This window comes from Phyllosticta capitalensis (genome assembly GCF_038381095.1).
Source record: "Phyllosticta capitalensis strain CBS 128856 chromosome Unknown BKA78scaffold_1, whole genome shotgun sequence".
NCBI lineage: Eukaryota > Fungi > Ascomycota > Dothideomycetes > Botryosphaeriales > Phyllostictaceae > Phyllosticta > Phyllosticta capitalensis.
Genome location: NW_027117439.1, coordinates 211,787 through 225,969, shown reverse-complemented (window position 1 = coordinate 225,969; position 14,183 = coordinate 211,787). Strand labels below are relative to the sequence as shown.

Below are 14,183 nucleotides of genomic sequence, written 5' to 3'. Positions count from 1 at the left end.
CCGACCGAAAGCAGAAGAGTGAGTATGAGCTCGACGGCGCCCCAAAGTCATTGGCCGCTAATGCTGCTTTCTCTTAGGGGGAGAAAGGCATGCCGCAGCTTGAATGATCAAACATTAGAGAGTTGGTTGTTTTTATAGTCGTTGGATCGTCGCCAGCAAGTGTGGACGTCATGTGTCAGTTCAGGGGTAAGGCAAATCAGGGGCATGTGCCTAGTTGGTCAGCCAGTCGACACGCAACACATGTCATTTTGTCCCTGTGACTCTGTCCTCATACGCATGACTATGTTCCGGCAACAGCCTAGGGGAGCTCTTGTGGGTATAAAAGCAACTCTTCGGTGGTCAGTCTGCGACCAAAAAGCTGTGGATGTGGGCTTCTCCATCCCAGGGCTCAACTTTCTGGACATACTAGACTGTGTTGGCACGCGTTCAGCGGCATTTCACACTTGTTTTCCGTCGCCCGAATTGACGAAATGGTCGTGGTATTGAGAAAAAACTTGGAGTGAAGAGTTTACGTCAAACTGCAGGATGTGATGAGCAATGACTGCAACTAAAAGTGATGGAGAAAGTCAGCAAGAAGCAATGATGCTGTGGAATCCTCAATCTTCTTTGGGACTTGAACTACCGGAGCTGCCAGAGCAAACAAACAAGAAAGTAAGGTGTTACTTGCGAAGCTGCAAGCAAAGAGTCGGCACGTATCATGGTGCGTGCGCTACAGGGTCCCTTCGCAGAGTTGAAGGTAGCTTGCGCAGCTTGAAGCTCCAAGGCCTTGGAAGCGCGTGCTTTTATACTTGAATCTCGCAAGGAAGTCACCTGAGAGGGGACTGGTTAGCATGAGGAACCTAGATGTGGGATCACGAGGTCAGAGCGCTCGAGTTTGGTATAAAAGATGTCGCTGGTGCTCCTCCCTGCTCCACTCATCGAGTCTTCCGAAGGCCTGTCTCGTACATTGAGCAGCTCATCAACGATACTCCAGTAACAAATACCATCGTCACAGACCACTCTTTGGGTTCTTTGGTTCTCGCACCACTTGTTTTGTCCCTTGCAAACTGAAACTGAGATTCTGGATTCTTCAGGATTGCTTGATGTACCTCGTCGACATCATCAAGTGATGATGAACGACTCAATCAATATTTAAAGCATTGTTTGAAGTAGATTTAGATTGAGATAGTCGCTCGAGTGAAGCAAAGGAAAGTTGACGTTTGGCGTTCAGGGGTCCAGGCAGAGAGACCACAGAGCAGTCGGTTCAAGCTCGCTAACCATTTTTCAGCCAACTCTGGACCTTGCAGAATGAGTCTCGGACCTGATAATGAGTGCGATTTTATACCCAAGCCTTTGCCGGTATCGGTCAAAAAAAGGAGCTTCTGACCGCTGGCGGAAAGGGGAAAGACCGGATTATCATCTTCAGCTACCCACATCTCTGCCAATGACTTGTTCCACGTGGTAGCCGGCTGTTCCTTCCTCTGGGATGAGCACGAGATCATGGCCAGCAGATCAGTCGGTGCATGCGCTCGGTCGCACGAGGAGTTGTAGAAATACCCTTTGGTCCCTTTGGAACTGCTGAAGGATATCAACTGTGTTGGAACCTCATCCCTGAGTTGCATCGCATCCATGAACCGTACTATGTTTGAGGAGAACACATTTTCATTGCACTTTTTTGGGGTGGTTTGGGTTCTTCCTGCTTTTCCTTGTGGTCCAGACGGATTTCTCCCTAGCCGGGGGTATCAGCATTTTCCATGGCAATTTCTCATCATTGAACATGAATGATGAGGCACCTCCTTGGAGTTTTTAAATGAAGAGAATGAAAAAGGATGATGTGAAAAAGTTGATGGAGGGAACACAGATTGTCCATGATTCCTGTGCGGAGGCCCAAACCAGAAAAGTCTGATGTGCTTTGAGCTTATGTCATGGCAACACCGACAGTGAAACTGTGCGATCCTTCTTGAAATTTGGCGTGCACGCAGAGACTTGAGTCCTTCAGCAAAGCAGTAGCGGCGAGCCTCCTTTTATACCGGCGAACTCCATCATGGCCGATCACGAGTTCAGGGGTAGGGCGCTGCCCTCTCTCACGTGAAGACCGAGTTCCGCTTGTATAAAGGCCTCACTGTTCCCTTGCTCCTTCTCTTCATCCATGACCACAAACATGCTCGTCCTGTGGGCTCTCCCAAAAAGCCCCTAACTGCGGACTTTTGAGCTCTACCTCTACTGGCGTTTTTCGGTCCTGCTCTGCGGCGTGGGTTTCTCCTTGTGCCTGTGGCTTTAGAATTTCGGAAGGACGATGCGGATACTGATCCAGCGATCAGGTTGTAATGTTGGTGGTTCTCAGATGAAACTCAAAGACGACGTTCATTTTGACGGGATAGTACTGATCAACAACACGGCAGATGACGTGTCGACTGGAAGGAATGCCAGGAAAACGGAAAGTGGGGCAATTTAAGGAGATGATGCTGCCAAACCGCAGACAAACAGTTGGTGGCTTGTCCATGCAGGATTGTCGTTTTGCAAAAGACCGCAGTCGATCAGACCCAGAGAGTATTGCGTGGGAGTTCTATACCTTCCTGCTTTGCATAGAGCGTAGGCGCCTGCAGTACATGACGTGCAATCAGAGCAACAAGAGGAAGGTGCAAGAGATTTGTAAGTTTGTCGCGCAACCCCTAAAGCAGGGTCGAAGGGTATAAAACCACCTCTTCTCTGCCTCCATTGCACTTGTCAAGGCAGATCAGCGCAAATGACAAACCAGATAAAGGGGAGGAGAGAAGGAGCACTGTTGCCTTCTGCGCGGGTTTCTGAGTCAGATTGAACTGGAGACCGCTCGGCTCAGGGGTAAATCACTCGATCGCAATTGCTGCCTTTGCACCACCGTCATACATGCTCGCTGTTCTGTTTCATCGTATGTTCTTTCCTATTTCCATTGGAAAAGCTCAATGGCGTGCAACAGCAGAGCGCAACCTACCCTCCCGTCGGTAATGCCGGCGCCCTAAACCACGCACGCGCCCCCGCTACCATTCAACACCTCACTCAATCTTGCCATCCTTTCTCCGCCCGCGGGCCGCGGAGCGAGTACCAAATATTTGCAACACAGAGGAGCAAAAAATAGGAAAGCAGGAAACAAAAGAGCAAAAGGAGGCTAGGTCGGCCAGGACTCGAACCTGGTACTTGCCGCGGAAGGGAGTGTTTTACCCCGACACATGTTACCATTACACCACGCAACCCGTTTCGTGACTCGTTTTGTATGTTGGTATGGTAGCGGTCTTGTGCGCTTATATCCTGACATGATGATGCTGATGTTCACCATGTCGACAGACAATGAAAGAGCGACCAACCGATTGAAAGACGAGATAGAATAAATTGCACCACACGAATCCGCCCAAACAATCTCCAGTGATTGAGAAAGAATTTCTCTTGCGCCGTTGGCTATCGGTAACGGTGTCCATTTGCGGCTCGGAATGGAACTACCTCTAAGCGAAAACTCGCTCTTGCGCGCCGATTGCTGTCCATCGTTTGAAAATCTGGGCGGAAGTTTGAGAGCCAAATGTAGAGCTGGAAGGTTTCTCGGCAGAAGATCAGATGCAATGCGATAGCCCGATATCAGCCAAAGCAGCTGACCGACAGCCGTGCTCGTTCAAGTCGACCACAAAGAAGCAGTCATCTTCACCTATTTCTTCGTTCGCCAGTTTCCCCTGGTTCAAACCATGGGCGGAGATGGAGCGCTTTGTGTCTAGGACCTCAGACCTGAGTTTTATTGTTGCTTTTGTGTTCGCGGAGGAATTCTCCTTCATGATAGGCATTGAAGAGAGTCTGTCAGTTGACTTGTCCACCATCGATACCCACTAGAAACAACTCCCTGCTTGGAGCAAACACACAGCATCACAATTGCTTCATCGATGGCGCGATCGTCGGTGATTGCATAGTTGGGTATGCGGTTGCTCTTTTGGGACATAAAAGGTGGGTTGCGCCGCCTCTGAAGTCGTACTTTTGACAGCCATGTTTAGCAACACCTACCTGCTTTCTTGCTGACTGAGCACTTCTAATTCAACTGGCCTTTGGCATAGAATGAACCCTCCGTGTGTCGAGGGCCTCCGATCTAAGTTCCAATGATGTTTTTGCGTTCGCGGGTAGAATGCCCTTTCATAACAAGTAAAGGTAGGGGGACAGGCGATTGTCAGTCGACCTGTCACAATCAACACCCAGTGATTGCAAACCACTGCTGGGAGCAATGAAGCTCAGCGTCAAATCGCTTGAACGACGATGCGGAGTGTCGGCGATTTCAGGGTGTCTCTAGTCGGAAGACCGTGGATGAAGCAGGCGAAAGTAGATAGATGGCTGATTGAGCCTGATCAAAGGCGAAGAGTAGCTGTTCGTACGGGAAGGTCAGCCTTAACGAGCCAGGACTTCGAAGCTGCGAGCTGCGGCGGCCGACTTGTTGGGTCGACGGCGGTTCAGTGGGCGTTGCGTTCTTATACAGTGATAGCTGTGTGGTCAGGCGATGGTTTGAGGACGGCGGCGGCCATGTGTTGCAGCTGGCTATGCGACGTAACACGCCAGCGAGTGGCGCCTTCCAAAGAAATGGGCGTCTTGGTCTTGTGTCTATTTCGTCATGGTCGATTGAAAGCGATTTCCAGCATCAGACCTTGTAGAATCGGGAGAAGTGACTGAGGAAGCCTCGAGTAATTTTGATGGAGCTACGACGGCGAAGGCGATGGATGGAAGATGGAGAGGCGTTGATGTTACAACATTGCTGGTCTTGATCGGATGATGCAGCCATTGGAATAATATGAGGTCATATTAAAGAGGACGTTTGACCATCAGGGACATCGTCAGACTTTTTGGAGCTGGTTCACCTACTTGTCCGCGAACCCAAGGCAGTTGTGGACAATTCAAATGGAGTTTCGCTTGTCGCAAACAGGCCTGGGACACTTGGTGGCTCGGTAATCGCAGTCAGTCATTGACGACCTTGACCGTACAACTTCAGGTGGAGCATTTGAGGAACTCACAAGGCCTTCATATAGGGAGTGATGGGAGTCGTCCGGGCATCGAGACCTTTCATGCTGTCTTTCAAGTACCCATGGTGCTGTCTTTTTGATAATGTGATGTCGAAGACAACTGTTTTGAGAAAGCCGCGAGAAATTCCAAAGATTCTCCGAGTTCGAATGACATCTTAGTACCCTCGAAATCGATTCCCATCGCAGTCAAAGTATGATCGCCGTTCTTCTATCGACTCGGGAAAAGTTCCAAAACAATGGAGCAGGAATTGAGGTGTTGACACTAGGAGCAAGAGGTTTGTAAGTAGTTGGTGTGATAAGGCCTGGATGCAGCACGAATTAGTTCGATACAGGTGGATGTTGATGGATATGTGCTGAACATGAGGACAAACAACTTCTCTTGCCTCTGCAACTGATCGGCAGGGAGTTTAAACATATCATCCGTCGTGCTCCAGCAACAGACAACATTGCGCTTGCTATCATGACCGATCAGTGGTCTCTTTGATCAGTAGCTGTCGGTGTGCAGGTGCCTAGGTACCTAGCTCCACAGCCACAGCCGAGCGATCCGACCAAACTGAAGCCGACCCTCAACTACCGAAGGCTTGAGGGTCATCTGCAAAGCGCACCTCAGCACTCGGCAGTTGGCATCGGAGTTAGCTAAGTCTAAAAATGGATGCCCTGTGGATCCTCAAAGTACTCCTGTGGAGATGTCAGTGTTGTTGCCATGAAAGACAAATGTTCCAACGGAGACGCGATGAATTTGCAACAACAAGAACTGAGAATGAGAGGGAGGAGGGTGTGCAGACGCGAGAGCGGAAAAGGAAAAGGGTGTGGCGGCAGGGCGGTCTGAGTGGCTGCGGTATCCCCCGCACTTGCTGCTTTGGGGTGTTGTGGGGTCGGTCGTCGCGATGCGCTGTGGCGCCCCCACAAACAACGATACTGCAACGCAGATCACCATCATCACCGTTCAGTCGATTGCCAAATCCGACGATTGGGAGCGGCTGTCGCAGTGACAGACCCGATTCTCGTCACTGATGATTCGACCAACGACAAGCACAAGGTGCCGACAAGACCGCGTCAATCTTAGATTGCCTTCAGATCCTGTCGCAACGCAAACAGCCGCTTGCCGCCGGCGCGACAACCCTGTCCTACCTCTTGCGCTGCGGACAACTCGCGACACCGAGGCTCAACTGCCGAACAAGCTCGGATTGATGGTGGCAGGGGCGGACAGGCCTCGCATATCAGCCTTTGCACCCAATTGCCGTTTAGGTCGGCACTTGATCGTATGCTTGTGGCAGCGTCATCGCGTTTCTCCCTGGCAATCTGATCTCCTTACCGGTAACTGCCATATGCATGGCATAGCCAATGCTACAAGGGAGGTTGGAACCGAAAGTATGGGATAAGCAACGCTTCGGCCGGTCGTTTGTGACGTCCGAAGGACCATTGATATAGTCCTTGGTTTACCCATCCTGTCTCTCTTCACTGACAGCGTTTCGGTTGTTGTTCAACACACTTCACCATGCTCCTCAACGAAGCTCTTTCCTTCCTAACCCGTTACTGGCCGTGGGTCCTCTTGGGCTCCTTGATCGCCAAGTTGGTCTACAATAAGTTTTACAATGGATTGCACAAATACCCGGGTCCATTTCTGGCGGCGTATACGGACTGGTGGCGTTTTTTCGATGTCTGGGACCGCCAAACACACACGACTCACATTGAGCTGCATCGCAAATACGGCGACATTGTCAGACTTGGCCCTGGTGTTCTGTCGTTTGCGGATCCAAAGGCTATCAAAGTGATTTACGGGTTGAACAAGGGAATGATTAAGGTAAGACTCGATCAGAATCAGAGGTAGTTGAAAGAATGTCACTGATCATGCTGTTCCTGGCAGTCTGACTTCTACCCCATCCAACAAGCAACAGCCAAAGGCCGCCGCCTCTGGTCGCTCTTTTCAACGACCGATGAAGACTGGCACGCCAAGTACCGCCGCTGCATCAACGGCTACTTCGCCATGTCGTCGCTCAAATCTTACGAGCCCCTGGTTGATTCGACTGTCGACTATTATCTCGAGCAAACGGACAAATTTTACGCTTCGACCGGCAAGCCGTGTAACTTCAACCGCTGGCTTCAATTCTTCGCGTTTGATGTTGTTGGAGAGCTGACCTGGAGCAAGAGGCTCGGTTACCTGGAGAGGGATGAGGACATTGACAACATCGTCACTGTTCTTGGGAACTTCTTGAGTTATTGCGCCGTGGTGGGGCAACAACCCTGGCTCGACCTCCTCATCAACAAGAATCCCATCAAAATGCTGCTGCAGCGCTGGGGCATCATGGGCAAGGTCTTTCCTATTACCAAATTCGCCCTCGAGCGGCAAGCCGAGCGCGCCTCGGAAGTCGAGAAGATTAAACAGAACGGCCTCCCCGAGTCTGCGGACAAGGGTAAGGGTGTCGATCTCCACCGCAAGTTCACTGCCTCCATTTACGAGCACCCGGAATTCATGACCGACGAAAAAGCTCTTGCCGCTTCCATCAGCATGATCTTTGCCGGCTCCGAAACGACCGGCATCAGCCTGAGCGCTGTCTTCTACTACCTCCTGAAGAACCCGCGGGTCTATCAGAAACTCATGGAAGAGTTGGACGAAGCTGTCCGAAATGGTACCATTGTCGACCGCGAAAACGGCACCGTGACATGGACCGAAGCGCAGAAGCTGCCCTACCTCGATGCTGTCATCCAAGAAAGTTTCCGCCTGCACCCCGCCGCCGGTCTCATTCTCGAGCGTGTCGTTCCACCACAGGGCATCACTGTTTGTGGAGAGTTCATCCCCGGTGGCACCATTGTCGGCTGCAACGGCTGGGTCATCCACCGGCGCCCTGAAATCTTTGGCGATGATGTAGACTCGTACAGACCTGAGAGATGGCTTGAAGCGAGTTCGGATCGGTTGCGCGATATGAAGGCGTCCATGTTCCAATTCGGCGGTGGCTCGCGAACTTGTTTGGGTAAGAACATCAGCTTGTTGGAGATGTACAAGCTCATTCCGAGTTTTCTGAGGCGGTTTGAGGTAAGTATTTGCTGTCTCTTGATGGATAACGCTGACTTGGTACTAGGTTGAGCTCGAGGATCCATCAAAGCCGTGGAAGTGTGAGAATCATTGGTTTGTCCGTCAGGTGGAGTTTAATGCCAAGTTCAAGCCGCGCAAGCTTCATGCTACTGTTTGAATAGACTGCGGGTCGACGATGGCCAGAATGGCATGAGGCGAGGCGTTGGGAGCTACCTTCTATGATTCGGATCATCTCTTGGTTCGGGGCTTGTCGAGATTTTGTGCACGGTAGAGGCTGCTTGGAAGACGTTCAGTGCATAAGGTAGTCCACTAGTTTTACAGCAAAGAATCATTCTCAAAAACGTCGAAACGGAAGGAGGCCACGGAAGGAAGCGACGAGGCTCGGTGACAGTACTCATGAAACTCGCTCTCTCACAGGCATCTAAGCGCTCGGCTACGGCTACACTTAATTGGTTGGAAATACTGCCCTCGCTTGACTTCAAGACTGGTGTAACAACTCGTGGCTAGCCTCTCTACTGTTTCGTGGATGCCTTGTCTTTCGCTTTGGCCAGATTGAGAATATCAAGTGCTCCTTCTGCAAACCCGCGGAACGAATTCGACCTTTCAACCGTTACCACTGTTTTTCACAAATCTGAAAGTGATTATCCATAGCCTTCGATCACTGATTTCCTGCATGTCGCACAGCATGATCTGGCAGTCGCTGGGCGCTAAACTGTCCCCTGCCCCCAAACACCGGAAGGGACATGCGCCTTCCTTTTTCAAACTCGCCATCCCTCGATTGTTTTTTTCGCTTTTCCAACACAACATTCTCATCCGACAGTCAGCATCTGCTTCGAAGCTCGTACGGTCACCGTTTGCCGTCTGGAACAGTCTAGACTTGAAGTCGCGCCAACTGCTTGGTTTTCGCCTTCCTCACTCGATCTCTCCCCAGCCAGCTGGAGGCTAGGAATCAGCGCCGCTCCATGTTTCCATCTTCGCACACGATTATGGAGCCCTTCGAGTCCAGAATTCTCGGCGCTGGTGGCTCAGGTTTCGTCACCGTGTATGACGAGAATACCGTCATCAAAGGATACATCACCTATTTTCAGGGTGTGCGACGGATAGAGCGAGAAGGGTACGAAAATGATGAGGATGTTCAGCAAAGAAACAAGCGAGAACGAGAAGTCTACGAGCGACTGAGCATGGATCCTGATCTGAAAGTCCTGAAGTACTACGGAGCTGTCGAATTGGAGCCCGGCCATTTTGGTCTGCGATTTGAGTGGGCAAAGAACGGCGATCTTCGATCCTTTATCCGCAAAAACCGACTGGAAGATTACCCCGTTGAACAGAGACTCGGATGGGCCATTGATCTTGCATCCACCTTGGCCAAAATCCACGCCATGGGCGTTTTTCAAAGCGACTTCAGCTGTCGAAACGTTATGCTGACAGAGGACCTGTCCGTGAAGATTGCAGACTTTGATGGCGCAGCACTCGACAACAAGGAGCCGTTTACATGCGAGGAATATTGGTATGCAATACCGCAGCGCGGAAGGAAATGGGATGATATACCACAAATCAAAAAGGAGCTGTTTGCTCTCGGTTGCGGTATCTACGAGATCATGGCCTGGAAGAAACCTTTTGGAGAGATGAGTGATGATCAGGCTAAAGAAGCATACGCGCGCGAAGAATTCCCCGGACTGGATGGTGTTGCCTGCGCTGATGTCATCCTGGGTTGTTGGAACGAAAATTTTGAGAGCGCCGGCGATGTTGAGATGGCTCTGCGTGCGCATGTTAGTGGATTGGAAGAGTCGTGAGGGGACGTTGTGTTGCAGATTGCCGGGGGCGATGACCGCGGCCTCACGGGAGACAGACGCTCGAGCACCTGTTTATATACCACCGAACCGAAGCTCGTCATGGCCTCGGATTGCACCTCTCCCGACGCCGCCTTCATGTCTTGCATTTTCGCGGCCGCTCGTTTTCGTTGACTGATCTACAACTGGGAATCAAAAATCTGGGGTCTGAACGGCTGGCCGCTCTTTCAGCCCCCACAGGATTCTACCCAAAATAGCTTTTGCCAAAAAGCACGAAAAACATGGCATGCGATCAGCCTTGCATGTCAGCCTACGTCAAGACCATCTCAAAGCCCTTGTATACTTCTATGGTACCCGGATCAACCTTCACAACGTCCGAAGTCGCGGTGATTTCTGACCGAAATTACACTCACCATGGCCGTCAAGAACTTCATGTCGCTGCTGACTGACACATGGATGCCGGAGGTCATTTCAGCAACTCTCTCTCTAGTCTCATGGGCTGCAAACGTCATTTTGTTGTTCATTTTTGATGGAGAGTCCTTGTTCGACCGAGACCACGTCACGCTTAATACTCTTATTTCGATATTTTCGACAGCTTCGCGAGTCCTACTGTTGTTTGCGGTTTCCTCAGCGCTGGGCCAATGGAAGTACATTTCTCTGGCCCAGAAAGAAATGAAGATGATTGAATTTCAAAATTTGGACGACGCGAGCCGAGGAGTCACGGGAAGTGTGTTTTTACTATGGAGTACAAAGCTCAGGTGAGTCGTTACTTCTGTATTGGGTTGATTGATTGACATTCTGCTAATTTCTGGTCAAGATCTTTGGCCGGTCTGGGCGCAGTAGTCATGATCTTGTCATTGGCTATTGATCCTTTTGCTCAATCCATTATTGACATCTCATCACGCAATGTGCGTTCCGCCGCAAATCCTGCCTCAGTTTCCCAGGCAAAGCGGTACTCTCTTGGATTGGACATAGTCAACTGGAATTTTAGTAAGATGGAAGTGCCGCCATTCAGTCGTCAGGGCTGACTTTTACGCAGCGCAAACTTTTGACGGCGATACTCCTGTCTATAACCTCACATCAACGCCAGACTTTTCCATGCAGTCCTCAATCCTGGCAGGTCTCTCTGGTGCAACATCCACGATATCCGACCATGCCGAGTTTCAGTGCCCATCTAGCCAATGCGAATGGGGGCCATTCCAATCATTGGGAGTCTGTAGCAAATGCAACGACGTCACATCATCGTTGAATGTGACCGACCCCCCGCCAGGTTTCAATTCATTGCAAAACGATAAAGCTTTGAGCTACACTCCACTTTACGATTGGACTAATTGGGGAGCATCAGTATCTCGCCTCGTAGCGCCGCGAAAAGTCACCTGGATTCAGTTGCCAAACGGATTGTTCATGGACGGTTATCCATCGCTGCCATCGGTAATACCTGCGGAACAGGTCGCGATGGTGAGCCTTGGAACTACAAATCGGAGCCAGAGTGTGTCATTCCAAGACCTAGACACCATGCTTTACTCCATGTCCTTCATCAGAGTCCCAAATGGCATGAATGTCACGGAAAACTTCCCCAACGTCTCTGTAGACGCAACCGAATGCGCTCTTTACTACTGCGTCAACGAGTACTCATCTCACGCGGTGAACGGCACACTTCAAGAATCGGTCCGCGAGGTTTCCCATGATCAGACAGCAGATTCCTGGCAAGCGGTCAACCAGTCCATTTCACCCAGTTACCATCCGACTTCGCTCATGCAATCGATCTATTTCCCCCGGACGGATCTCGAGCTCGTTGGGTCCTACCGCATGTCTCAGGAGGCCATCAATGGAATTGGCTCATTAATTTCCGAAACAATGGAAGAGACCATCAGCTTGAATGATGTGGCCATTCCCTCCGTCGTCAACGGATACTACATCTCCAGCCTTTCAGGCGACTCGTACCAATTCGGACCAAACGCAATGAAGCCGTTATACGACTCGACAGACCTCAACGAAACGTTTACGCAACTGGCTTCTAGCATGTCGAACAGCATACGCTCCAACGCGGACAACGGCACTGTCGTGTACGGGAAAATACAGGTCACAGTCTACAAGGTCCACTGGCCGTGGATTGCACTTCCGATCCTGGAATGCATCGGAGCATGCGCGTTTCTCGCGCTTACCATTTTGAAGAGTCGCCAGCTGCAGACTCCGCTTTGGAAGTCGAGCTCGCTTGCGGTACTTGCATGTGGAGCTAGCGTTGATGAGGGACTAAGAGGCGCAAGTTCAGTGAGCGAGATGGAGGCAGTGGCGGGGCAGAGAAATATGTCGCTGCTTAATTCCGGAAAGGGCGGAGCTGGTAAGAATGAGATACGTCATATGCGTGGACGACACTGACTTTCCGCAGCATATACTTCGACGGATCCGGATGGAAGAAGCGACATTGAATTGCGGCCGCTGTCTCGAGCCTCTTGAATGGCTACGGACCGACAAATGGCGAAAATCCAGGCAAGACCTGAGCTGGCGGATTTGCCGCCTCTTGAAGAGAATTCGAGAACCGAAGAACGATCCACCAAGATCCAAACTTGACTCGCAACAATTTGAACAGAAAAGGTGATCGGCGAACGAGTCCTGCATCAATTTGGCGCCTTTTCATCAGTCGAACTTCTAATAGTGTAGCCCCTGAGCAATCGCGACCCCTGAATACGCCCCTGTAGTTTCCTAAAACTCCGCCAAAGACCTCATACAACCTCGTGACCCGACACTCCACATGATTGCGAACGATCCAAGCCCATGTGATGCGAAGGTCCCCACAGTGCTATAAAAGAAGCAGTGTTTTCTGGCCTCTACTCCTCTCCAAGCAAGATGCCTTCTGTCTGAAATGAAGATTTCGACTCAGTCATCCAGTTACTGCTTGTTGGCTTGAGTGCCGGCCGAATATTTCTCTCTGGGTTATTTGTTCACGCATTCTTCTCGGATGCGCGATTCGATAAGCATCGCAGAGTCATTTGCGCAGCGCTGCTAAGAAATGATGCGCATAAACAACATTATCAAATGATGCCGTTGATCGAGAAGAGACGATGTTTTACCCACGAAAACGACTGAGGCATGTCCGACAGAGTCCTGACTTGAACTAAGCAGCTGCGCTACTCGCGAGAAGAATGAGCGAGTAAATAAGGAGCATTTGGAGTTTTGATTCCTCGTGATCAGGAACCAAGTCACAGTGTTCGTGATCAGCCAGCTCACATGACAGCGCACGCTAGAGTATCGCGGCAAAGCTATAAAAACACCAGCTTCTAAGGGCCTTCACAACTCTGTCCAGCAAAGTGCCATTTGAAGGCCTTCAAGAAAAGGAAACCCAGGCACTGCTCGTGGGTTGGAGGCCCTGCTTAACTGCCGTTCAAAGTTTACTGTTTCTTTGGTTGTGTCTCCGTGCGCTTGGTCTCAGTAGTGTTCTGTGAATCAGTGGGTAGAAACAAAACCTGCGCAACCTAGTCTCACAATGAAGCGCCCCAGCAGCATGAAAAATTGACAATAGTAAGCAACCCAAGACCATGAGCTCCTCCCAGAGCACTTTCCACGGTTCCGGCAGAATCAAAAGTTTGGATCGAGAAGCTGTGATACTTGTGTTCGAATCAGGAGCCTAAATTCAATCTCGTTCTGATCCACAGATCTTGTGCTCGTGTCTCATGACTTCTTCAAGCAGTCCTTAGTCCAAAAACGCCCACGTGTGCGGTCAGTGCTCAACTGCCACAGGTATAAAACTGAGCCCTCCGCCCAAGCTCGAAATAGATCCTCCAAGGCCCCCTTCTCTTCGGTTATAGCTCAGCTATGAAGACATAATGCACTTGGCTTCGTGGAGATCCACCGCGAGCGTCGGAAACTGTTTTCGCGCCTCACATATCCAGCCACTGGCTTCCTCGGGAGTCCGAGTCTTGCTTTGCGATGAGCGCTATCTGGAAAGAACACCGCACGACGTTTACGGTTGAGGAAAGCCTTCAGTATCACTGGCTGATGATGCAATACATGAGGATTCAGTAAGGATTGGTTGCTCAGTCTTGGAGGAAATTCGGAACAAGCACTCTTAACCGGACACGGCCAGTGAACTGGTTCTGTGTGTGGTGACAGGACCAAGAGTAGTGAGCGCCGGTGTCATTACCAAGTTGCGAAACAGAGTGTACACGTCGTCGAGTCCAAGAATGAGGAAGACGCGATGCTGTCGGATCCATACCAGCTCGCTGCCGTCCACGAGCTTTTATACCCACACTCTGTCCCCTGTCTTAGTGGCAAGAGAATCAGGCAGCTGAGCGCGACGTCATCTGCCACCGGACTGGCCACGTGCGAGCAGGCACTTTCAGGGGTATAAAGGTGCAGCAC

The 14,183-nt window shown here is 50.8% G+C and overlaps 3 protein-coding genes and 1 pseudogene across 4 annotated transcripts; 3 read left to right on the top strand and 1 right to left on the bottom strand.

Moving 5' to 3' along the window:
* Positions 1-3,126: 3,126 nt before the first annotated feature.
* On the bottom strand, positions 3,127-3,209 carry BKA78DRAFT_t1 (annotated as a pseudogene). Its single transcript has one exon. The product of its transcript is annotated as a tRNA-OTHER (tRNA).
* Positions 3,210-6,498: 3,289 nt separating this feature from the next.
* Positions 6,499-8,377, top strand: BKA78DRAFT_275494 (pisatin demethylase; the record flags this gene model as incomplete). Its single annotated transcript, XM_066885559.1, has 3 exons — positions 6,499-6,804; positions 6,868-8,034; positions 8,081-8,377. The coding sequence occupies 3 exons, from the start codon at positions 6,499-6,501 to the stop codon at positions 8,189-8,191; spliced, it is 1,584 nt and encodes a 527-aa protein (XP_066748711.1). The 3' UTR covers positions 8,192-8,377.
* Positions 8,378-8,996: 619 nt separating this feature from the next.
* Positions 8,997-9,827, top strand: BKA78DRAFT_290790 (kinase-like domain-containing protein; the record flags this gene model as incomplete). The annotated part of the gene is made up of 1 exon (XM_066885797.1): positions 8,997-9,827. One exon carries the CDS (start codon positions 8,997-8,999, stop codon positions 9,825-9,827), a length of 831 nt encoding a protein of 276 aa, XP_066748710.1.
* A 360-nt stretch (positions 9,828-10,187) lies between these two features.
* BKA78DRAFT_301013 (uncharacterized protein) lies at positions 10,188-12,665 on the top strand. Its single transcript, XM_066887326.1, has 4 exons — positions 10,188-10,582; positions 10,642-10,814; positions 10,864-12,165; positions 12,214-12,665. The coding sequence occupies exons 1-4, from the start codon at positions 10,239-10,241 to the stop codon at positions 12,279-12,281; spliced, it is 1,887 nt and encodes a 628-aa protein (XP_066748709.1). The 5' UTR covers positions 10,188-10,238; the 3' UTR covers positions 12,282-12,665.
* Positions 12,666-14,183: the final 1,518 nt, after the last annotated feature.